This window comes from Cottoperca gobio, chromosome 24, assembly GCF_900634415.1.
Source record: "Cottoperca gobio chromosome 24, fCotGob3.1, whole genome shotgun sequence".
Classification (NCBI taxonomy): Eukaryota; Metazoa; Chordata; class Actinopteri; order Perciformes; family Bovichtidae; genus Cottoperca; species Cottoperca gobio.
Window position 1 is genome coordinate 11,536,151 of NC_041378.1, and position 26,296 is coordinate 11,562,446.

Consider the following 26,296-nt stretch of genomic DNA (forward strand, 5'->3'; position numbering starts at 1 on the left):
AGAATACATGTTGAGGCATGAGAACAACAGAGACCTAGAGAATTCAAAGTGAAATAGGTATAAGATGTCTTTTTTTTTTTTATAGCATGAAGGGAAGGTCCAAATTCTTGGTCCCATCTCCGATGTAGATGTATCCATGCTGTGGCGTCATCGGCACATGGTAGAAGGTCAGGCCGAGCCACAACAGGCTGCGAAGCACAAGCACTCTGCTGGCACATTCAAGCTGAAGACTCCATGATCCTACACACGTACAAAGAATGCTTTTTGTAAACATTTGATGTTAAATGCACAAGGCTGCCACGTCATGTTGAACAGAATCAAGCAGTAATCTTTGGAAATCAGTCCAAGAAGATTATAGGATCAGAGGCAAGGGATACTCAAATAAATCAACCTTTAGTGCTTTTGATATCTACAATATGTTTGAGTGGAACCATGCGCCCATGACCAGGGAATGGAGAGCAAGAGCTGGATCTGCTATTGTGTAAATATAAAAGCTCTTTGATTAATGCTTTTACAGAAAGGGAGATGATTCTCTGAAAGAAAGTTGTTTCAGCCCTTTTTTTGCCCTTTTTAATTTATCTGGCAAAGAAGGATTCAACAAAAAGCAAAAACATGTTTGGTGTCCGGGTTAGAACTATGACTGTAGGTAAAAAAATAAAATATTGTGGAGCTGGGTAATATTTGCATAAATACACTTAGGTGTTTTTGAGCCTTTTTGTTTTATACATATGTGACTAATCTGAGAATTTGAGAGTTTTTTTCACAAATTTATGACTTTCTAATTCTTGGAGAATATTCAAGTTTATTTCTTGTAAATGAGATTTTATTTAAAAAATTTTTTCTTGTAAATTTACAATTTGTTCTTTGAAAATCCAGAGTTTTTTCTCACAACATTACTCTTCTCCCCCGGCTCCGTATTCTTATTATTTTTTATCTACAATGGCTGTAATACGCCGTTGTATATAACCGTACTGCTGCAGGAGGAGGACTCTAAAGCCATAAAATCAGGAGCTGGGAACTGTTTGTACGATTGTTGTGGAAAAGAGGGGAAGCCCAAAGTCTCAGAGGAAAGCAACTGTCTTTTAGTGGAGATACATCATACCTCAATTTCCCCAGAGCCCCGTTTAAACAATGTTAACTCATTCTGCTTTTCAGCAAACGCATGCGATCGGCCGTTGAGACGGCTGCAGTGAGTGTGGCATTGAGACAGCTGTGTAATGTTTGCCACAGTGATGACACTGCAGACATCCGCATCAACTCAAAGAACACACAAACATATACACATGTGCCCTCTTAAATCAGACATCTGTTCCATATTTGGTCATGGGTGCTAAACATTTTTCTTTCACACGCATCTACTTTAATGTACAGGCACTTTATCAACATTCACTATAGCCTGGAACACATTTACATTTAAAAACTAATCTCAAAACTTAAGACAACTAAATCCAATCTAAAACATTCTTTTCACAGTATGAGGTTTGCTTCCTGGGTTTGATTTTCCAACATATGTAGTACTTTTCAACAGCTCAAATGTCTGAGCTTCCCGACAGGATGTGAATACACAAACCTGAAAACTCAGTTATTTTTTTAATGCTTTCAACTACATAAGAAAAATGAAAGGCAATACAGAATTCAGGGGAATTACCCATCTGAAGAACGTAAGTTCATTGTCATACTGCACTAAAACACTTGTGTGCAATGGATTCCAATTGCCAACAGTAATTTGTCATAAATTGTTTAAAACAATAATATTATTATTTGAATTCTTGTACTGGTTTCTGTCCTGGTTTTTATAAAGGTAGTAATTATTTGTAATTTTCCTATGAAGAACTTGAGGCCAGGCTCAAAGTAGGTGGGCCCATATATTTGTATATCCAACAGGCGTCTGATTATCAGAGTCCTTCCAACATATTCCCATAAAACCTCATCCATCCTGGCAGTTAGGTTACATCATAGGTTTTCTGAATTATTTTATCAGTTTAACCTTGCTTTACCGACCATTTTACTGTTAAGATGATACAGATGTTTTCACTGGAAATAAATCCCCTCTTGACTTTCAGTCAGTTGAATCACCATAATGAATTGTACTAAAAACCATAGCTCATTTAGTTGTAATGTAGCATAGGAGTTGGAACACACACTGAGAAAACCCCTAATGTTGTACCACGGGCATTGTAAAGGCCTCAGTAACACTTGCTCATGCCTAAAATAGCTGCATGTTCATGAGTCAAAACCTCTTAAAGCTCATTGAACATAAAATAACAAATCTTGTAATATCTTATATTTGTTAGTGTGTGATGAATCGACTGGTGACACGTGTAGCAAAACTCTGAAGTTTCACCTTTAGGAATGTCGTCACTCAGTACATCCAGGAAATCGATAGCTGGATTTAAGTCACTCATTTCCAGGATGGATTTCTTCTTCAAATTCTTTGCTTCGCTGAAGTGAAAGAAGTTGTCAAGCTTCCCAGCTTCTGCGTGAGACAGACCTGATGAGTAATGCACATTGGCAAGTATTTCAAACTGAATGGTAGAAATGATGACAGAATATACATTGGTATTCTTTCACAAAGCACAAATGAACCAAATCATTTTGAGAAGTGGTATGAAATATTTCCTAAAATGCTGTTTATCATTATCTGTCTAATTAAAAATAAATAGCACGCTTTATGAGACACCTCAGGGTCCTCCACGTGCAGCCACACATATTAATAGTGCACAATGAGACACAGACACACCCACACCATGTGTCGGAGTGAGATATATTTACCACCAAAGCTGCGGTTGACCTGGACAAGGCCATGTGGACTCTTGATGAAGGCCCCACGCGGCACCACAGACGCTTCCTTGTCGATCTGATGAACTGTCACTGCCAGCCTGCTCTCCTCATTCACTTTGATCTGAAACCAAGACCAGTCCATCACTAAACTGGAATTTTAAGGCTGTACTGATAGCGTTGATATCAGCCAGAAAGAATAAATCACTAGCTTTGTGAGATTACATTTTCTTTCACGCTAACTCTCCATGAGTCAAAACACTTATTTGTTGCAGAGATAGCTGACCTTAGATATTATGAGCCTACATATATGTGTTGGCAAAGGTAGGACATTGTCTCTTCTGCAGTTTCATCTTTATTTTTGTATATTTAAGTTTGGTCCCACATTCATCCTTGTTTTGGCTTTAGTTAAGTCTACTGCATTATGTTATGCTTAAATGTTTGTCTTTGGATAACTGTAGATGGATTGATTTATATTCATAAACTACTAGTACTACTAATAACACTTGAACTTTTTTTTAGTATTAATGATACTTACCTCCTCCTTCTGTAAAGCGTCATCCCTCCCTCCTTGCCTGCGGATCTCAAAATGCTCGTACACATATGAGGGGTCTCCTACGAAGCGACCCTTTGCTGATTTGGACACTTCCTCGATCATAGAGTCTGTGGCAGGGGGGAGCAGCAACCAGTCCATGCAGTTGAAGCTGGAGACAACAGACACACTTGAAGCTGGAGACAACAGAAACACAAGGGACACACACACACACACAGACAGACACAGACAGACAGACAGGTATTTCATACAGACATAAGGTAGCCTTGCTACAACGAAAAAAATAGTCACAGTTGAGGCTCTTTTACCTATACAAAGTCTTTTTATCCTGCATCTCATCTTCTCCTCTCCCCTGAGCGATGAAATAATCTTCCTTTAATCCCAATATTTTCCCCCAAAACAAGACTCGACGGAACTTGTAGTTTTTTTTCAGGATCACCAGGGACGTCTGCAGAGCGGTTCTTTGCTCGACGTTTAAAGTACTTCCGCTACCGGCGACGAGTTCCAAAGAATAGTATAATGAATTTGAGTCCATTGTTTATTAAATAAACGACGATATAGCGCAGATATGAGTTATTTTAACGTTATCTGGCGTTTCAAACGTCTTGCTAGCCAACATAACAGCTAACCAAAGCCTTCAGGTCCGAACGCTAGTTTGGTTGCTAATGACATCGAACGTTGTTGCGCTGGTTGTCAAAGCAACGCACCTGTTTTTGTCTTCTCCCCCTTTTGCAAATAACGTGTGTGTGTGTGTGTGTGTGTGTTTGTGTGTGTGTGTGAACTGCTATATGTAGGCCTACACACACACACACACACACACACACACAACCAAAACTAATTTGTTAACGTCTCATTTTGGGTGTGTTCGCTTGTAGTGTTTATACAAACCAGACCACGCGCTGGTCTGGTCTGACGTCATGCCCCATCTTTTTCCCAGTGAGTACGTGCAAGAAGAAGCAGTACCCAGGAAAGCAGAGTACATAAATATTCATTTAAAAATATATTTAGTTTAATGTGTCCCTAAGAGAGAAAGTAATGACAGCTTTCTGTCTCATGCCATACACTACTGGTAAGGGATAAACCCCAAAGCTATTGGTACTTAGATACAAAAACACATTTTTCATTTCACTTAGATAGAACAGTAGTGGTATAATGTAACTAAATTCATTTACTCAGGCCTACTTATCTACAAATTTGAGGTAATTGTTCATTATTTGAGAATTTCCCTTTTATGCATCTTTATACTTCTACTCCAGTATGTTCTACAGAAAAATATTGTACTTTTTACTCCACTACATTTACTACACTACGACAGCTTTAGTTAATCTTTCTGATTACAGTTTTCATACCCTTCCTGTCCAGTGAAAAAAAGAAAATATTGTTAATGTTTGTGATAAACTGAATAAAGTTTTACTATATGGGTTGAAAACATGTTGCTACTTCAAAAATAAACAATTAATAAAAACCTCTTTGATTTAGCTGGAAAAGAGCTATGAGCTCATGAAAAGTTGACCTTTTAGAGATACGTGTTTCTCGCATTGCTGTAGATTAAACTACCCAACACTGTATAAAATAATTTAAATGAACACAATCTTAAAGATCTACAGCAGTAAAAAAGCAACATGCACATTAATGCAGCAGTAATATTAATGTGAAAACATCAAACGCTGACAGGGAACATTTTACTTCACAATGAGTTCTTTTACTTTTCATACGTACATTTAGCTGATAATACTTATATACTCTTATTAAAGTAAGGTTTTAAATGCAAGACTTTTACTTGTTGTGGAGTATTTTTGCAGTGAGGTGTTAGTACTTTTACTGAAGTAAAGGATCTAAATACTTCTGGAGAACAGTCAGTAAAGTCATGAAATGCGTCACTGTCAAGATAACTCAAATCTAACACTATATATCAATATTGCCTATATCTACCGCTGATCTAACACTTGATATCAGAAGATCAGGACAGGAAGTAAAGCACTTGTGTTTAACTAATAGCATTAATGATAGCTACATTTAAGTGTCCCATAAGCCACGACAGTGAGGATACATACCAGTTAATGCATAAAAGCAGGGAACACCTAAATGGGTTGCAGCCATCCTTAAAGTCCTACTGTGATAAAGGCAAATGTCTGCCGAGATGAAAGTATATTAAACACATGAAACCAACACTCAACATACAATGCAATATAATATGTTACTCTATAAATGGATTTGACAAATTATTAGAGCCAAAAAGTCACATTTTTAAGCTCTTGTGAGGTTTCCCTAAACGCTGATTTTAGGCTCTGTGTGCATGCTTCAAGCCCTCGCTCTTTTTCACCCATGAAGCCTAAAGTCTGGGAGGCATGCAGAGGAAAGAGAAGACAAGCAGTTTTGTTGCTGGAAGAGAGAATCGGTTAAGCTCTCTGCACAGCTGACAGGATGCATGCTGAGATCCCTCTAACATGACTGTGTGGCATGTGGGAATAGGAAAGAGCAGTGTTCGGAAATTATCTTGCGGTGCATTTTCTATCTACGCACAATCATTGTGTTTGTTTGCATATCAGAGAATAGAAACAGCATGTTGGTGTTTACCTGAATAGCTAATAAATACATGTGTTATTAGAGATTATATATTGTGGAGGTAAATTTGGGAAGTTCTCCCATATTCGTAGTTCAAGGTAGCTTACCGCCTCGTGACATGGACTCACAGCACACGGCCGGCTGTCTTCCTTTGGGCTTACTAGGATTTAGAGCCGGAAAATGAGAGAAGAACAGGCACAGTGTGTGTTTGTGTGTCAGTGTGTCGTTTTAGGTTTGAGGCTATAGAGGTGATTTGACCACCATTTAAATAGCTGAAACATAATCTAGCATGGGAGAGGAGGAAATCTGGTGACATTTTCTTTTTGTTCACATCTTCGTTGATACATTTTCAGTATTTCACTCATTTTCTGTTTGTTTTTTTACCATACTGTCAAAATCTCTTTTCATTCACAAATGTCCGTCATATCTGCCCATAGGATCTTTTGTTATTCTTGGGATTGTTTTTTGAGTATAGGATCACTTATACCATCATGATCATCCGAAAGTCTTGCAGCTCCAGCTTCTTGATTACCAATTGATCTCTCCTTATTGAAACTTTGCTCATAGTGGTGATGTAACTTCCTGAACTCAGTGGTCTATATATACAGGCAGACTGAGTAGTGCTGAAATCACTGGTTCCTCTGTTGAAAAGACACTGAACCAACATCGGTTGTTTGTTTTGTCCTGGATCAGATCCAGCAGTCTCTGCTAGTATACGCCGTCTGAAGCTGGTTTAAGTTACGCTTCGAAAAACATGATTGGCTACTGTCCAACAAATGATTTTGGATTGTCTGCCAGTGTTGGGCTAATCTTGTGGTTGGTGATTGTATTTTGATCCCTCACCTTGCTTGACAATCTTGCCTTCCACTTCCAGTGTGTCTGTAAGTCAATAAAATGCAAGAAAACAGAAAAAACAACAAAATAAAAAGCCGTGCTGTGTTCTCATTCATGCTGGATGACTGTTTTTATTAAACATATCTTGATTCTAACCCTCATGTCCTTACCACTTAATGTCATAACTCTAAAGATTTTTATGAAATCAAACTCTGTTTTTGATGCTCATGTTTTTTTTCTCTGCAATTGTATTTGTAATTACTCCTCTTTTAAGGCAGTTTTCATAGTTATTGGCGGGGCCTGCCATTCAAATTGCATTCACACACAGATGATTCATAGGAAGTGAGGCATGCATGTAATCCGGCGTTGATATCTGCCTTAATATTTACTGCTCACTCACTTAACGCTGTATCAGAGCTGTATAAAGTTACTCCAAATCCAAAATTGCCTACTGCTGCTGCGTCCAACCAGCCAATTTAATGTCAAGCATGCATTGTTTCTTGTGAATCCCCTGGGCGTGTGAAGGCAGTTTGAATCCAGCATAGGAATGGCGGACTCCGCCACTAACAATGAAAACTACTGTCTAAAGAGGTCATTACAGAATGTAAAGACATTGAACTGCTATTGCAAAGGAGCATAAATAGTATCACAAATGAGGTTTGATTTGTATGAACATCTTAAGAGTTGTAACTTTAAGAACTCCTTGCAATCAGTTTCTCTGAAGAACAGAAGCAGGTTTGAATAATTCCCATTCCCATGCTTGGCTATTCCCATGCCACGCATTTCCAGGGCTCTGTGTGTTGGCTGTAATTGTCCAAACAAAAGGGCCTCGGTTTGGAGTCACATGCTTCATCAGCAGCAGTGATTTCAGCTGTCTGGCCCTCCGCCCTTCTGGCTAATGTAGTCCACCAACAGAAAAGGGAGGGAGAGTGGGGTGACTTTTCTACAGAGTACCCCACACAGAAGAGTACACACAAGGACAGCCCCTCACCAACCCACCCACTCACTCACACACACAGACAAACACACTTTGAGCTTGTGGCTCAGGATGTCACCTCATTAGAGTTGGCAGTCTAGGTGGAAGTTTTGGAGTTGGAAGCCACCGAGTGACCCACACAGACACACCACTCCAGTTCTGTTCCCCAATTGGCCGGGGAAGGAAGTAATACTTGGAGTGAAGCGGCCTGTTTCTGTCCTGGTCCTGCTGCTCTGGGAAACTCACCTCCCAGGCGACCAGCGTTGCCACGGCACTAATCCTGACGGACAAAAGATGGGAGTGCCACAGAGCATGATGCTGCCAGACGCTCTCATTGGCTGGCACCATCCCACGCGATGCTGTGATTGGCCAGTGCTATGTTTATATACAAATTAGAGCAGTCAGAGGTCACATCCATCGATCTTGGTGGTGACATGAAGGAAACCTGACCTCAAAAACCTCAGAACTCTAAAATGGGTTTAATTCCTTTTTGATACACACACACACACACACACACACACACACACACACACACACACACACACACACACACACACACACACACACACTGGGAGTGCAGAATTAAGTGAATACTGAGAGAGAGGGAGGGAAGTGACTAAATAATAGTGTCTGTGGTATACAAAAGCACAGACGACAACAATACCAAGAATGCATTGAGGGTAATGAGTTCAGGGGGTTGCACACCTACACACAAACACAGATGTTTTGGATTAACACGGGATAAATATTTTGATCCAGAGAAGGGCGTGTTGTCTAAACTAGTAATACCTTACAGGCTAAATTACGGCTGTTTCATTTGGACAAACAGCTGGAAACCAATTATTATTATCAATAGGTTTCATCTGTTTTGTTTCAAAGCTAAAAGGCTTTTTCCTCACTCTGAAATTTCTAAATCCACACGTTCTGTTTAGATTAGTTTATAAATAGACCAATGTATAGATAAATTGATGAGGCTAACATAGCGGGCAATATAAATCTGTTGCAGATATATCTGTTGGGCCTATATGTTGACCAATAAGTAACAACTAATTCAAGTACAGAAATGTCAAAGATATTTTGAGATGATTGAAAAACAGATAGATAAGTAGATTGGTACTTGTTTCTGTGAGCTAAATATGAAGCTACTGCCAGCTGCTGGTTAGCTTAGTTTAGCACAACAAATTACCATTTTGTTAGTTTAATCTGTACAAAGAACTCTCCTAACTCTCGGCGAGAAAGCAAATACTAATATTAATTTAAAACATTTATTTTACAGGTCTGTAATTTCCAATTATTCTGATCTGGATTACTGCAATTCATTGTTATCAGGTTGTCCCAAAAAGTCGCTTAAGACTCTTCAGTTGATCCAAAATGCAGCGGCACGTGTATTGACAAGAACAAGGAAACGGGATCATATTACTCCTGTATTAGCTGCTCTGCACTGGCTCCCCGGTAAAATACAGAATAGAATTCAAAATCCTTCTCCTGACTTACAAAGCAATTAATGGTCAGGCTCCAGCATATCTTAAAGATCTCATAGTACCTTATAAACCAACTAGAGCATTGCGCTCCCAGACTGCAGGGTTACTTGTAGTTCCTAGAGTCTCTAAGAGTACAATGGGAGCCAGAGCCTTCAGCTATCAAGCTCCTCTCCAGTGGAACCAGCTTCCAGTTTGTGTTCGGGAGGCAGACACACTCTCCACATTTAAGAGTAGGCTAAATACTTTCCTTTTTGATAAAGCTTATAGTTAGGGCTGGCTCAGGTTTGCCTTGGATCAGCCCCTAGTTATGCTGCTACAGGCTTAGACTGCCGGGACACACCTCCCTGCTCTCTTCCTTCTCTTCCTCTCTCCTCCCCTGCCTCTCTTCTTCTCCCTCTCTATCTGTATGTAAATGTATGTTACTAACTCATCATCGGAGGTATCATCCCCAGAGTTTCTGTGTCTCATGTGGCAGGTTGCCACTGATAAAGTTTACGTCAGGATCAGGAATCGTGGCTGCGTCTGCTGCCCTGGTCCTGCTGGACACCGGGAAGCCTTTTTGATATTTTCCTGGATTCATCCAAACTTTCTCTTTTTCAACACAACATAATTTCTGTCAAATGTTGTATTTATACTATGTTGTTTATCCTGTACATACGACATCTATTGCACGTCTGTCCATCCTGGGAGAGGGATCCCTCCTCAGTTGCTCTCCCTGAGGTTTCTTCCATTTTCCCCCTTTAATTATGGGGTTTCTTTTAGGAAGTTTTTCCTTGTGCGATGCGTGGGCCTAAGGACAGAGGGTGTCGTAACCTGTACAGTCTGTAAAGTGAAAAGTGCTGTAAAGCACACTGAGACAAATGTGGAATTTGTGATATTGGGCTATATAAATACATTTGATTTGATCTGTACATTTTCGAATAATTTCCGAGACATTTCCTCGAACGAACTATGTAATTTACTAATAATTATAGGCAAACTAGAGGCCGTCTTCAGTTGTTTGTAATTCATTGATTCAACTGAAGTGCTTGTGTAACTTTGTGAGTCACTTTTGGTGCATAACAGGCCAGCTGAACATGCAAAAATGTGAAATTTGTGTACAGGCAAGTATACAATTCAACATGTTTCTTGATAACATTTACTTGGGTTTTAGGTGGAGCTTTTCTTTTAAATACATTCCCTTTTCCCATATAATTTGAACCAAATTACAAAGTTGTTGAAAGTTGTGCAAATGATTAGAAAAGCACTGACATGTCAAATAAGGTGTTATCTCAAATTAAGCATAAAACTGGGAGGGATGGTATTTGAAATAGCGGGCATTTACTAGGCTAAGAGAGTTTTAAAAAAGACGCTATCTTGTTCGATGCGAAGGCTAAAGGCCGGGATAACTCAGTTCTGGTGTCTTGATTCGGACTATTATTAACTGAAGTATCCGTTTAAGTGTCAGAGTTAGAATTAGTTAGGTGTTCAGGTGTAGAGCATTGCACTACGCCTGTAAGAACATCTGAGTGTCCTGTTTGAACACGAGAAGCCACAAACTTCTCCCTGTTTGCACGTAATTGGTTAAAACTTACAGATCAGACTTGTACACACCCATTCCAGAACAATGGGGGAAGAAACTGAGCCAGTGAATTTGTGGTGAGCATTTGAACATTTGGTCAAAGTTTGGATTTGGGTTTTGCAAATCTGCACACTGTAGTTCTGGCTGCTGCTGATTCCCAGGCTCCTTCAGCCTTTACATGCACATTACTCCTGCTCCACTGAGCTCACAGGAGATAGTCATCTGTAACAGAAAGTGCATTAAACACACGTTTCATACACACAACCTACAGACAATATATCGAGGTATCTAATATCAAACGCTCGTCTCTTTCCCAGCTCATCCTTGGAACCATATGAGGATATCTGCAAGTTATTAGTGCCCCCGCATCCTGACCCTGCACAGCTTTCTCATGTGACTTTGTTGAGGTATGTCTGTTCGAATCTGTCTCCAAGTCTCTTTTCATGGGAGTCATGCAGTGTGTGTTTGTGTGATTATTAGATCTTCGTCAAAAACCAGGCCGTATTGTGGGTTCCATTATCACTTTTGGCATACTGGAGATCATTTAGCACTGAGTTGAGTGTTTTTATTGCTTAATCTCACTCTCTCACTCTCTCACACACACACACACACTCTCTCACACACACACACACACACACACACACACACACACTTACTTGAGAAAGAGTAAACAAGTGAGAGATTGTTTTGTAATGCTTAATCTTTGTCCAACATCAGGGGTAAAATTCAGTCAATAACCTTTGAGCACTCAGATCTTACAAAATGTATTAAAACAAGTTTAAATAAGTGTTTTTCAAGGTCTCTTCTAAACAATCTTTAAACTTTGTGTGTGACCACTGACTAAATATGTGGTTATTAGCAGCAGCTTTAGTGCGATTAATGATTTTAAATGTCTTTAGTGCATTGGGACTTTTCTGTACATTTGTAAGGCCTGTACTGTAAGAGAGCACATCTATAAGGCAAATAATGAGAAGAGAAAAGTGTTTCACATACTCAAGCCAGGAAGTACTCATTTGTTGTTAAGCTATTAAGGAGCACTTCAGGAACTACTGTTCTTGAGTGTTGTTGTTCATTTAAAGAACTATTGTGAGCCTCTATTAGGGTAAACGGATCCTCGTCCAATAGTCCAAACCCCTCTTTTCACCACAGCTAATAACCCCTATATGTTATTAGCTTAGCACTTCATTACCCATATTTAACAACTGTGCTAATCACTAAAGCTAAAAATCCGCAAATGACAATAGAGGTATTTCTCAGCCGAGGCAGGTACCGTGGCGAGAAAGGGGAAAAGGTCAGGGAAAGAAGGAAGCGAAAGGAAAGGAGAGACAATAGTGAAAGATCAGGTGAGGAGGTGGAGCTACTGGAATTGTCGCCCAGTAAACCGGCTCATACCAATGTCAGAATAAGTTATAAATCCTCAATACAACATTGTGCATTTGTCCCTTTTCACTGATTTATGAATGTTTCAGATGTTAAGCTGCCCCACTGCAGCTCAACAGTGCCCCCTAATGACAAGACACGGTGAAAAGCGAAACGTTGTTCTTGTCGTTTGTATTATCAACACTCTTATTACCAACCACTGTACAGTTACAAGTTTGCCTTGAGGATTTATTAATTTAAAAACAGCAAAAACATACCATCAAAGTACATTAAATACAAATAAATGTTAACCTGTTTAAAACATTCCTGCATTAATGGAACAGTATGATTGTCTTATCTTAAATAATAGAAAATAATGACTTACCATTATATAATTGACATGTGTGGATAAAAAAAAAAGAAAATTTGATTTGGTAAATTCCTGCAATACTGATATACATTCTTTTTCTCTTGTCTAATTACACAAGCCAGCATTAAGATTCACTTACTCAACACAAAACGGGCCTCTCTTGATACAAAAAGTGCATTATGAACATGAGGCAATAAGTTATTTCCTTGGCAGGTGTTGTCCTCTGGCATCAAAACAGGCACCGTGAAGAAATCGGAACTGTAACAATCGGACGCTCTGCTCGTTCATCCTCTTTGGCACCAGTGTTGCGGGTCAGGTTCTGTTAATACTTGCATAATTCGCTTCAGCATGTGCAAGAAATGGATCTAGTTTATTTGAAATGGCAGGTTTTGGCTAAACATTCCTTGATGAATTTATTCTCATACAGGAAACACACAAATTTACTGTGCACTATGACGATATACGATTGAAATAGACTGGGTGGGCTGATCAAGTGCAAGTAATGATCCGATATAATATGTATAATGATATCAAATACATTCCTATTTGCCTTCTTTCCCGTAGGAAGCAATTCTGATTCAACACATTGTCCCTCAATGGTACCTTTAACTCAACTCTTTCCAAAAGCAGAAGTTTAGAAAGTTGGACTAGTATTGGGCACCACAGCTGAATCTATTGCACGTTTTTCCTCTTGTACCACCTGGGGACTTTCTCTCAAAAGGGAGCGGCTGTATCTGAGAATAAAAGGGCATTCAAACTCTGACTTCAATGCTGAAGTTATAGTGAAGAAAAGCAGATTTTACGATCAGGAGTCGTGGGCATCCCGACTCCAAAGCTTTGACAAAGTGTTGAAAATACACCGATTCAGCCATCTGACGGGCTAGAACAGTGGACCGGGCTTCCCTCTGTAGAGCCGTAAGACTGTGGAAGCTTCGACTCCTGTTGTGTGCGGGCAGGTGATTTGTGATTGAGCACTCTGGGAAGGTATAGCTGTAATTATACAATACAAGAGAGATGAGCACTGAAAACAAACAAAAAGGGTATTTCTCAACATTAATTTGTGTATTCTTTTATCCTCCCTGAAGTGTATGATGCAATACTGCATGTAATACAAAAGAATATTGAATATTAGGGAAAGAGAAATGTTATGAGACAACTAGGCCGTGTTAGAATGACTGCTCAGGACCAAAGTTCACTGCAACAACAGCTTATTGGGAACAATCAGTTCTTTAGCATGTTGTTGACTTCAGCTCTGGTACGTTTTACTTTGTTAATGAATAACAAAACATGAAGGTGACAAATAGGGTTATAGAATTTACAGCAAAGCTCAAGTAAGTTAACTTAAGATCCGGCCTGCCCCTAAACACATCTGATCTTTGTATTCACGCTGTGGACTTTGTCATGAAACAAGTACTGTACCATGGTGTTTTCTTCCACTTCCTCCTTTGTGTCCTCATCCTCCTCTTTCACCTGCGAAAGAACACAATCAATATGAAGGCTCGGTGTGAACGACAACAAAGAAGTGACAGCATATGTACACACAGTCCAAACGCTTACCTCATAGTTGTGTGGACTGAGGTACTTGAAAAGGCCAAAGCAGGTGTAGCTGACGCAGATGAAGACAGCGAGACACAGGGCCACCAGGGTGAACAGAGACGTGGCAGTCCAGAAACCTGAAACACCACATGCGGACACTTTAAATAGTGACAGAGTTTAGCCTTTTATGTAGCTGCATGCAAACACCTACATGTAATAATATAGTAACACATTCTGTCTTCAGACAGCCCTTCTGCTGCCACGATCGGTTTAGTTTGGTGAATCCGAACTTACCGATCGAGGCAGCGGTGGACCAGCAACTTCCATGTTCTGCGAGTTAAAATGACTGTGTTTGTCAATGGAGTCTGGTGGCTTTGAAGAGAGCATAGATAACAGCCTCAGTTACCTGTAGTAAAGGGCTGTCTGACAGCAAGGGAAAGCAGGGGAAGTCTAAATCTAAAATGTGAATATTCTAAATATAGCCTAAAGATACTTCTTTAGGTGAGCATCTCTCCTAGGTGGCTAAAATGTGTTCTTGCTGCTGCCCTCGTCCATAGCAGTACATTAGCTTCCGTGCTGCTACTCCTGTCTATTTCTCCAAACTGGGGGTTTGCTGACATCACGTTAGTAAATCTTAGGTCACTTTACTGTTAACTTTATCCAGGTTTAGCTTTTGTTACTCACCTGCTCTGAGGACAGAGAAGAAGTAAAGCCATATTAGGCAGATGATGGGTGCGGCCAAAGCTTGATTGACAGCTCCCAGGTGGACCTGGCGGTCTAGACGAGCAGGCAGGTAGGCAAAGTACATGTTGTGTTTGTCCACCAGGTGCTTCAGCATCATGTACAGGAGACCTGATGGCAGTCAGACACAGAAGACAGCAATTATAAAACCAACCATGGAAGTGAGTGGAAATATGTCACATGCTTGTGTACAGCCTCATAACTACTCACCAAAAGGCACAATAATAGGACATATGATGCTGTAAGCCATGATGACAGTGAAGACACACAGCGACCAGCCATACACGGCTCCATATTCAAACTCATAGGCCTGATTCTGTAAGAGACAGAAAAAGATGAGGCTGCGAATCAATAAAACTACAAACTAAATATTCTCTTCTTCTGTTGACTTTTCATTGACTTGACAGGAAATAAATAAAATAAAGCAATGTATACATCTCTATAGTCAGAAACTACATCATCTTCCTTTGGCCAGAGCACTTGATATACAGTATATCTGTTTACACTTGTGTGGAACAGCTGAGCAAAAATGATTCCTTTATGCCTTTATATAGAAAGCACATTCTAAAAGTGGTAACCATTTAAAAAGAAACATTTTTTGACAAAGTACTCCTAAAAAACAAATCATTTATGGAGAGAAATCACTAAATATTTGTATAATTGAATGTATTTTCACTAAACCACTGCCCTGGTGTTCTGTTCCAGGCTGTGTAAGATATAGAATACACCAATGACTTTTAGGTGTAGCATTCCTTTTAATGGAAAACGCCTTTACAAACCTGTTTGACATATTTCCTTTCAGCAGCAGAGCGAGCAAACACCATGCGAATGCTGTAAAGCAGTAACCCTGGCAACCGCAGCAACTCCATCCCAGAGCCCACCAGGGCCGCTGTGATCACATAGTTGACAAAAAACGCCCCCTGGTCAGGTAAGAACACACACCTGGTGTAAGGGAAAACAAAAAGATAGAAGACAAGATGACGATAAACTAAAGGATGTTCTATATATAGCTGAACCTTTATTATGCGAGTGGAGAGTTAGTCTGATTGTTGTCTCTTTATAATGAACTTAATGTGATTCAAATATTTATTTGACAGAGACAGTGCACTGCTTCTTAACAGAGTTAGCTCTGAACTCATTCACATCTGTAGTCCCTGGGCAGCTCTCTGAAAATGAACAGTATAAAAACTACATATTCACAACAACATTAAAGCAGCAACCACAAGATTTCACAACATTAAGATATATCAAGTCCCTGATGGGTACATGATTGGGTTGATTTTAGCCATAATTTCATCTTGAAGTTAAAACCAGTGAGGCTGCAGCTCTCCGTTATAAAACTTGATACTGAGCTCCGGAAGTTTGTTGCTCTGATAGAGAAGGCTGATCTGCCAAACTCAGTAGATCTGTGCTATGATATGAACTCTTTTAATGGGGGAGAAGCCAGAGCATTGATCACTTTGAACCCTAAACGAGCATCAGCAAGACACACAAAGCGGTCAGAGGAGATTATACTTTCTGATGATGCTAACGTGGCGGCCTTTTGTCCAGTGCCTTGAGTGTTGTTGTTGAGTGTGTGCAGTGGACCAAGTTTTGTTTTTCCAGCATGTGACCAGCTTGTGGTACAGTATGAGACATGTGAAAAAAATCACGTACAGTTTTGCTGTACATGCGCTCAGTTAGTAAGCACGTTTTTTATTAGAATTTAAAAAAAACAAGAAGCAAAAAAAGTGGGATTACTTACTCAAACCTCAGTTTCCCATCTGCGAGAAACTCTTTATCAAACAGCCAGCGGAAAAACAATGCAAGACTAATGGGGGGAAAGACAAAAAGATTGCAAAACGTTAGGCCAGGTTCTCCCTGCTGCAATCAACAGAAAAATACTCGCTAAACATTACAAAGTCAGGTAATGCATTTTGATATCATAGTAAACTGAATATATTTGGGTATTAGACTGGATCACCTTGGAATTGAGAAACTGGGATTGCAATATTTCACTATTTTCCTACATTTTATAGACCAAATGACTAATCAAGAAATGATTACACAGATTGATAATGATAATAAATTGGTTGCAGCCCGCATCAACTACGAGTCACATCTTGTGCCTCCTCCTTTTTTAAAGTTCCCATTTATCCCTATATCTGACTTACACTGATTGCTACAGTAAAAATCCACCTCGATGTTGGGCAATCTGTTGCTTATTCTAACTAATGGTAACACAAATTACCTGGTGAGTCCCAGCGAAGGGAGGATTAGCACCATGAAGAGCAGGAAGAAGTACAGTTTACGCATCATGCTCAGCTGCTCACTGGACCTGACACACAGATGGCACCAGATCAAAACATTTCCTCTGCCAACAGAAACCACTGCACCACCAATATATGCGTGTGTGTAATACCTGCTCCAGTGTGCCTCTCCTATTGTAGAATAGTAAACTATGGTAGGCAGCAATGCAGAGAAGGACCACAGCAGGAGAGTGGGGAAGAACTGGCTGATGATAGGACTCTAGGGTGAAAAACAAAACAAACTGTAGTCACAGCTTTGAAAGCGACTATTACAAGTATGCATGTCTGCGTGTGTGAGGCTCACATTGAGATAGTAGATGGGCATAGTCACGTTGAACTTGTCAATGGTGTTGATAATGATGGTGGGAGTCGTGAGGAAGGTGAGCAGGAAGAAAAGGAAGAAGTTGAGCATCAAATAGCGCATGTACCAAGGGAAACCCCGCACTGACAGATTTTCCCTGAAGGATGAAGAAAATGGGAAAAAGAGAAGCAACATGACAGTTAAACACGTAGAGGCAGTGCAAAGAAGAGAAGACATAACAGTGGGGGGTACACTGTTCACATCCCGCACAGAGATTTCAATTCCTCTTGCTCTGGAACTACAGCAACATGTAGTTATTTTGCCAAGATCGACATGTAAACACGGTTGCCATATTGCAGAGTTTGGAAGTCGTTCACAGGAATCGGAACACATTTTTCCGATTATCCTGACACCACATGAATGCAGCACAAATGCTCTCTCTCGCAGTGTTAACGAAAGTGAAACAAAATGTGTGTATTGTCCCGTGATACGGAGCTGCTCTAAAATGTAATAGGTTGTTCTTTGGCCCATGCTACACCCTTCCCCCAAGTATTTTTAAGTAAAAATGTAATTGGAGTCAGCATAATGCAATAACATCATATGATTCCACTAAAAGTCAGTTGATGATAATATTGAATTATTGCCCAGCCCTATTGGCCCCACTATTATAAATACCAAGTAATATGATCTCCATGGAGCACATACTGTGCTTCAGGCCTTACCAGAACACATTTTTGGGATGGTGTGCAAAGCTGACACTCCACTTGTTCACTTTCAGACTTCCACTGTTGAATGAAGGTTGGGGCGTCCTCCCGCAGAAGCAGCTTGTGCCTCCACACTTGAGTGCATTGAAGTCTTTCAAAATGCTGAAGTAAATAAATGACAGCTGTTAGGGATACACTTTAACCAGCTTTCAACAATGGCAGCTGCTTGGAGTAAAAAGTCATGTTGTGACAATAAAATCGAGAGGTCACTGTCAGCTGACATAATACTGCTGCTTCTACGCTGCCAGACAACTACTCATGGCAGAAAACATTGACACATACTCAATGCCAGCCAATGATCTCTTGTAGCTAAAACTGTAGCAATACATTGCCAAACAGATGTCTCTGGAGTTGGGGCAAATAAAACTATTTCACAAAAGGTAGAAATAGTTGCATTGCAGTTGGACTGCATTGTATTATCATGCGTCTGTTTCATCAGGTAGTACAGATGTTCCTGCTTTTTCCTTCGTCCTCACAGTAAATACAGACAAAAAAAGAAGCCTTTAAATTGGTACTCACTACTTGGCCATAGCCTCGGTCTGCAAGGTGACGAAGGCCATCCCCAGGGGGCGCTCTGGCACCAGTTCTGCCTGCTTCCTCACCTCCTCCAGTAGGTCTTTTTCTTTGGTACTGTAGAACTCTATGGCATCAACCTACACGCACACGTACACGCACACGCACACGCACACGCACACACTGGTGTAATCTAGTTCATGTTTGCTTCATTTACTTCTACTGTAAATTAATAAAATCGATAATTATTTAATTTTACCACAAGATTTAGAGCTTTGCAGTCATAACAAACCTATATACATATGAAGTATTTACTTTCTCAACCTAAATTGTTACATAAAAGATATAAAAGCGTCCAGACACCCTGTATGAAACAGTCTAGCATCTTTTCCATCTCACCTTCTCAGAGGCGCAGCAGCAGAGGTGACCACACAAACGAGGGTTAATCAACTCAAGTTTCCCTGTTGCCTCTTGGGCACGCTCGTAGTAGCGTAGGTTTTTTCCTGCTCGCAGCCTGAGGGTGAAGAAAAATAAACAAACAGATACAAGTTGAATTACCTTGGTGAAAATAAAAGGAAATATCCCTCAATATTTTCTTACTTTTCTTTGTCAAGGTGCATGAGCTTGGCCACGTTATAGCCCAGGGTCACAGCACACACTCGACAGGAAGGGTACGCCTCCCTATACCAAACACAGTGCTGACATTGAGGAATGGAGCAGGTGGCAACATGCAAGAACACTACGTCATGAGCAAAATTCGACACAGAATATAAAAGACAGGGAATTTGAACAATTCAGTGTACTTACGTGAAATGTTTCTTTACATCTTCATCCGTTGCACTTTTAGGGACTGAACACACAAACAAAGTGTTTCTGGTCTACAAACAGAAAGACAGAAAGGCAGATAAGTTTGGTACCAGCACAGCTGAGCGACGGCACTCAGAGACAATCCAATGGAAATGAATAAAGAGAATAAAACAAGTAATGTGGAGTAAGTTTAAATGTATACATCTGTGGGAGGCATTAAGTGTTTAATGACAATAAATCTTGTAGTGTAGTAGTCAGAGACTCACCGTCTCTCTGCGCACGCCTTTCATTTGTGATGTGTGATGACGCAGCACAACAACAGTCAGGATCAGGTACAGAACTGCAAACACTGTATGCAGCCATAGCAGGGGGCTTCTAGAAACAGAAATGACAAAACACCCAGAAGCATTTTGTCAAGACCAACACACAAACCTGTTTTGTAATACAATCTTTTGTTTATATATATTCAAAAATGTTTTGACACAGTAGTTACCCATTTTGAAGATTCCCCACAGTTGTCCTTCCAAAACTCTGTAAATTATTATCTGAAAGGAAGAAACAGCATTTTATTTTTTAAAGGAAGCAAACACACTATAAGTAGAAATGTAGAGAAGAAAACCGGACACTTAATACACACCTGACCCATAATCTGTAAACAGAATAGTCTTGATAATGTAAGATAACTGTCATTTTAGCAATTAAAAGAGAAAAGTGTAAAACGCACCCAGCAGGTCTCCAGTCATGTTGACGGGCAGTATGATTGAGAGGGAGGTGATAGTTATGACTATCAGCAGGAAGATCAGATGACGCTGGAAGGACAGGTAGTGAACTGCATCAATGCCACATCTGGCTTTTATTTTTGCCTCACTGAAACACACAAACACACACAGATTAGAAAGCACCAACACATGGCTTGTATACGCAGACAAATAAAACAGCTTTGGTTGAGCCTCAAGTTGAGAAACAATGAGCAGCTAAAGTCACTCACTCCATTCTGAGGATGTACGGCAGCCATGAGCAGAATCCCTAAACAGAAAGAGAGAGATTTGGATTACATGAACATACAATGAAGATTATATTAATGAGGAATATTTAGAAAGTTCTTTATGGTTCATTGCTGGTTTCAAATGATAACAAAAATACAATCAATTGGTATCTTAAAATAGCACTGTTTATAAAGCCAGTTTGTCATGATGTCATAAAGTGACTTGGTTAGTAGTTCCTTTACAGGCGACTTTATAAATACCGATTTTGGTGCTGAAAACGATGACAAAGATTTTATTTTACATACCAATTCATACTCAAGGTCATCCGTACTGGACAGTAGCGATGACTTGTGTCCATATCGACGGTGTGCTGACTCAGTGAACCTGATACACAAAGTAGAGAATCAAGGAATAAATCAAATTCATCTCTCACTATTCAGTATTTCACATCTGAAATATGTCCAACAATTACAATTTGAAGTGTGTGAGATCTTATACTGACCCTTCGTTGTCTGCAACTAATGCCAGACGCCCATAGTCCCAGAAATTCCTCCTGATAATAGAGAAGACAATCAGCAACACCTGCAGGTGGCATGAGAAGAAGAACCAATCATTTCAACTCATGACACAAAGTATAACACATATTGATGCCTTGACACAAATAAAGCAGCGGTTGGTAAAAAGAAAGAAAAAACATTTTGGCAATTTATCAGTTACTGCATTGCTTAATATTGCTTAATATTGGATAATTGATCATTTTTACAGTAAAAGAAAGAAATATATAGAGAAAATATAAAGCATCCTAGCAGGGATTGTCTTGTGCCTCTAAGGACAACACAGAAAGACTTTCAGTCTTCTCTCACCTGATTACATAAAAGGTAGACGGACACAGTCGATTATTAGACGTACCAGAAAGACAGAGAAATCGAGCAGGAGCACAACTGGCACTCCTCCAAAGCCGACTCCCTTGAGTACGGTGCTCTGTGTGGCGCTGAAGCAGCTTTTGTTGTCCGCGAAGGGAGAGGTACCATTTGAGGCCAGCAGGGGCCACTGCTCCCACCACGGGGAAGACATCACTGGAGGTGAACCAACAGTTTGTCTGCAGAGATTGAGAGTACAGTATTGAGGAAACGGCCTCCCGGAGCCAAAAGCTGCTCCCACAGTGATAGGAAAGATATTAGGACTTCAAGTAACAACTCTTTTCATTATTATTTGATGAATTGTCTTGTTGTTGATACAATGTCTGAAAATACTGAACAATGTAGGTCACACTCTTCAAATTGCTTGTTTTGTCCAAGAACAGACTATTCCACCACTGCTGTGCAATTATCACCGCCATGTGCAATATTCACTTTTACAATTTTTTATCAACCACTTTGTACTTATATTACTTTATTCTATTTAACTATTATATAACATGTTATTTTGCTGTAACAAGGTAAATGTCCCCATTGAGGGACAAATAAAGGATTTCTGATTCTGATTCAACCAACAGTACAAAACCCTAAAATAATTATTTAATATAAAGAAAAGGAGCAAATCCTCACATGTAAAAACAAATATTTGACATTGTTGCTCGACAAATGACTAATCCATTATCAGATTTGTCTGCAATACATTAAGAAGAACAACACAATGTTGAGAACCTAGATCCATTTAAAAATAGCGTGAAAGAATTGTGTGAGTTTAATGAAGAGGAGCGTAAACATAGAGAGATACTGTCTGTGCAGCCATGTACGCACCTTCAACCATGTAGTGTTGGAATTACAACCTGCAACACTTTAGACCTTAACTGCACAGCAAAGTAGGACTGCAGCTATCAATTATTGCCATTATCAAATTAAATATTACAGTTCATTTGTTCAATCTTTTCCGTAAAATGTCCAAAACTAGTGATAAGTGCCCGTCACGGTTTTTCCAGAGTCCAGGTTGATGTTTTCAATCGCAGTAAATATTGACTTTACTAATGATATAAAAGAAATGCCGCCAATTCTCACATTTGAGAAGGTGATGTCTTTAAATGTTTTGTTTTGTTGTCCAAAAGTAGAAAATCTCCATATTTGAGAGGCTGAAAACAGCATTTTCTGCCATTTTTGCATGAAAAATTACTTTGACGATGACTTAATTATTAAAATAGTTGCCGTATATTTTTCTGTCAATAGACTTATCGGTTAGTCATTGCAGTAAAAAGTATAATATTTACATTTGAATTGTAGAAGAACAGTAAACAGTAACATAAAGTGGAAATACTGGATATTGTACTTAAGTTACAGTACTTTACACCACTGCTTGGTTAGTTTAACACCTCTGGAGTAAACCCTGAAAGACAAGTGCATCATCACAATTACGACTGTGGTTTTTAGTTTTTCTATGTCTGAACTCGGAATTAGAGAGTTTTGTCATGTTGAACCGTGACTTGGCCTGAAGCAAAAATAAAACAAGTGTCTGTGTGGTTTAAGAACTGGAGTCCATGTCAAATCCCATCGTCACAAGTCATTAAAAGACCCCTCGAGCCACACCTTCCTTGACATAGATGAGACACTTTGAGTCACGTGGGTGTAGTTATAAGTTATACTGTATGCTGAAAGAGCTGACTTTACTTTTTAAACTCTGAAACTAAAACTGACGCGTAATAAAAACTTATAACTTGGCAGACAACTACTGTAGGACTAATATGCCTGCTTGACTGGAGGCCGTTGGTTTATTTTGACAATTTGACTGAACACACTGAAAGGCGGATACTGTTGACACTTGATAGACTCGCCAAACTTGAAGTTAAACAAAAGCGTCGTATTGTACTGAACTAGTTTTTGGAGCAACAGGTACAGAAGTTACAGTGTACACAAGTTCCACGAAAGGTTTGCTATGGTTAATATGAGGTAAGCAAAAATTTGCTAACGCTAATATGAGGTAAGCAAAAATTTGCTAACGCTAATATGAGGTATGCAAAAAAGTCAACATCTCCTAACGTATCTTTATTTGCGTGTCTGGAAATGGCACAGAGTGTGTGTCATGTAGGCTGTCATACCTGTATGTTTGTCTTTTGTTCCACCGAGGAGGAAACTTCTTTCTACAGTAAATACTCGAAATATGATAATCTTCTCCGCTCTCTTCCCCTTTATGTTCCGCGTATGCGCAGACGCCGCAGCAGAGCAGAACGCGGTCTCGTGCTCAGTCCTCGAGCTTCTAAACATTATAGGGACCTCCCTCTGTTTCTTCTCTACAGGTCTTACCCTGTCAATTAAAGAATTCCCACTGATTTACCAGTAAAAGTCCGGAAGTCACATAGGCCTACAACAGTATCAGCAAAACGTAGAATTAAAATAAGTGTTGAGATATTTTACACGAGTGAAAATAGCAATACCACCTTATAGAAATGTTCCATTACAAATACAATTATTGTTTTCGTAATTTTACTTGTGTATAAACGCAAAATGTACTTAACGTGTTACACGTAACAGTAGCATTAACAGTAGCCTACAATATGCATCATAATGGGTCCTGTCACAATGTTAAATGATAGTATATTATTATTATTGATGCTTTAATAGGGTAAGCAGCGTTTTAATGTTTATCCTGGTTGGGTTGTTGCTTGTTTTAACAAGTTAATATGCTATTGAGTGGTCAATATGTAACAATGTGTCATAGTTTATTAATAATAGCAATACATTACAGTGCTTTTGTAAATGCTGACAAGGATTAGTCATATTTGCATTCAATTTATATGTTTTAAATTTGACACCAAGAATGTACAGCTGTGATCATTGCTGAGTTAGTATGTCAAAAGCAAGGCTCCTCCCAGTGGCTGTACATTATAAGGGGTAAGGAGTGCATGTATTAGCATTGTTAAATAGATAAATAAATAAATATAACATGTATTAAAGACACACAACAAGTTTCCATATAAATGTTTTAGTCAAACAAGTAGGATTTCTGGAGAGTTTTAACCCCCAAATCATACCGGCTGGGATGTCTGCTAATGTGCCGATCATGAGTATTCAACTCATGTTTATAAGTTCTGAAGTGGTCTAAAAAGGTTTTGTATTGATTTACCCGAAGTTAATGACAAAAGATAAGTTGATTCCATTAAATTCCAACATTTTACTGTCCACAAGAAATTACTCCAAGGTCCACCCTATGGATGAGGCTAGCCATCTCTCCCTGTTTATTAATGATAAGTTGAGCTAACAGACTGCGTGCCCTAGCTTTATATTTACCGTACAACATGAGAGTTGCATCAATCTTCACATCTAATTCTCTTTTTACCATACTTACTGGTGGTGTAATTTGGATAAGTGTTGCGTTTTTCCTGATGTACAAAAAGACCTCCTGTCAAGGCCATTCAACAAAAATCAGCACTCTGTAATAATTGCATTACTGTTTTGTATTTTTATAGATTATCTGTGTGTCTGTGTCAGTGTTTTCTTATTTAAATATATATGTTTTGGTTTTGAATAAAGAGTGTCTCACTAGGGGTTCAGTTTTTTTTGCACACAAACTATACTCAAGAAAAGGTAATTATGAGTCTTGGAAATTGTTAACACAAAGGAGGCTCTTTGAAATAGATAGATAGATAGATAGATAGATACTTTATTTATCCCGAGGGAAATTCAGGCATCCAGTAGCTTAAAACATTTACACAATTAAACAATTACACATCACCCCCCCCCTCCCACCATTACAAATGTACATTTCAAATAAGACTCAAAATAAAATAAAAAGTAAAATTCTGTGATAAATGCTAGAAATACAATAAAACTGTTATAAATAAAGCTGTTATAAATACAAAGTGAAAGTAAAAGCACAGGCTGTTGTGATTTGAAATTGAATTGAATCTGAATCTGAATCTGAATCCCGGCCATCACTGAGAGGAGTTGTACAGTCTTATGGCCAGGGGGGACAAAAGAGTTCTTGAGCCTGTCTGTGGAGCAGGACAGGGACAGCAGTCTGCCGCTGAACATGCTCCTCTGAGTGAATGTGCTGTGCAGAGGGTGGTGGGCGTTGTCCAGGATGGATAACAGTTTATCAAGGGTCCTTCTCTCTGCTACTGTCACCAGGGAGTCCAGCTCTGTGCCCACTACAGAGCCAGCCCCCCTCATCAGTCTGTCCAGCCACCCAGCATCCCTCTTCTTGTTGCTTCCTCCCCAACACACCACAGCATAGTAGAGAGCGCTGGCCACCACAGACTGGTAGAACATCAACAGTAGTTTTTTGCAGATTTTGAAGGACCCCAGCCTTCTCAGGAAGTACAGACAACTCTGCCCTTTCTTATGAAGAGTGTCCATATTTGCCGCCCAGTCCAGCTTGTTGTCCAGCTGCAGGCCCAGATATTTGTAGGACCTGACCACCTCCACGTCGACCCCCTCGATGGATACAGGTTGCAGGTGTGGCCTGATCCTTCGGAAATCCACCACCATCTCCTTGGTCTTGGAGGTGTTCAGCTGCAGATGGTTCGACCAAATGAGTATTTTCACCTGTATTCTTCACCATAATTACCTTGTGAAGGCATACAATGTTAATTAAATGTTTTGATTGATTATCTGTTACCTATATATATAGTGTTCAAAAGTTGAGTCACTTGTTTGTCATCCTTTGTACAAAATGAAGCCAATGATTCATGGTGCTGGACAACTGATTAAAAAAAGAATTTCTTCCTTTGTTTTTTCTGAATAATAAGGGAAGTAGACATTTCTTTGCAGTTGATTTTTGAGTTTCTTGTGGGCTTAAAAGAAAAGGAAAGGAAAGACAAAAACTGGCATGTTGTATACAACAATTTCATAGAAGATCAAACAGGAAACGCTAATAATTTTACATTTCCGCAACCTTTGGGAAAAGTCAACTAAATCAATTCTTATTGCTATAATGTTAACACAGTGTACAACA

At 39.5% G+C, this 26,296-nt stretch overlaps 2 protein-coding genes across 4 annotated transcripts in view; both read right to left on the bottom strand.

Moving 5' to 3' along the window:
• Positions 1-4,135, bottom strand: part of rsph9 (radial spoke head component 9) — a 4,201-nt gene extending 66 nt beyond the window's left edge. Inside the window, exons 1-5 of one of the 3 annotated variants that reach the window (XM_029425772.1) lie at positions 3,640-4,135; positions 3,317-3,482; positions 2,773-2,902; positions 2,345-2,473; positions 1-240 (exon numbers count right to left, since the gene is read on the bottom strand). The exon at positions 1-240 is cut by the window's left edge and continues 66 nt beyond it. In XM_029425772.1, the coding sequence (XP_029281632.1) occupies positions 80-240; positions 2,345-2,473; positions 2,773-2,902; positions 3,317-3,482; positions 3,640-3,866 (813 nt within the window). In that variant the 5' untranslated portion in view covers positions 3,867-4,135 and the 3' untranslated portion in view covers positions 1-79. Of the gene's footprint in view, positions 241-2,344; positions 2,492-2,772; positions 2,903-3,316; positions 3,483-3,639 lie in introns of all 3 variants that reach the window. The other 2 variants (XM_029425771.1, XM_029425770.1) reach the window with 2 other exon arrangements.
• Positions 4,136-12,330: 8,195 nt separating this feature from the next.
• On the bottom strand, positions 12,331-23,634 carry tmem63a (transmembrane protein 63A). Its single transcript, XM_029425788.1, has 23 exons — positions 23,442-23,634; positions 21,323-21,512; positions 20,916-20,995; positions 20,719-20,797; positions 20,416-20,453; positions 20,152-20,294; positions 19,921-19,972; positions 19,694-19,802; positions 19,428-19,498; positions 19,221-19,301; positions 19,020-19,134; positions 18,627-18,760; positions 18,066-18,209; positions 17,347-17,500; positions 17,156-17,262; positions 16,985-17,071; positions 16,499-16,564; positions 15,534-15,696; positions 14,965-15,070; positions 14,698-14,865; positions 14,035-14,150; positions 13,897-13,947; positions 12,331-13,467 (listed from the first exon to the last, which is right to left on the bottom strand). Exons 2-23 carry the CDS (start codon positions 21,485-21,487, stop codon positions 13,342-13,344), a joined length of 2,355 nt encoding a protein of 784 aa, XP_029281648.1. The 5' UTR covers positions 21,488-21,512; positions 23,442-23,634; the 3' UTR covers positions 12,331-13,341.
• Between the last annotated feature and the right edge of the window lie 2,662 nt (positions 23,635-26,296).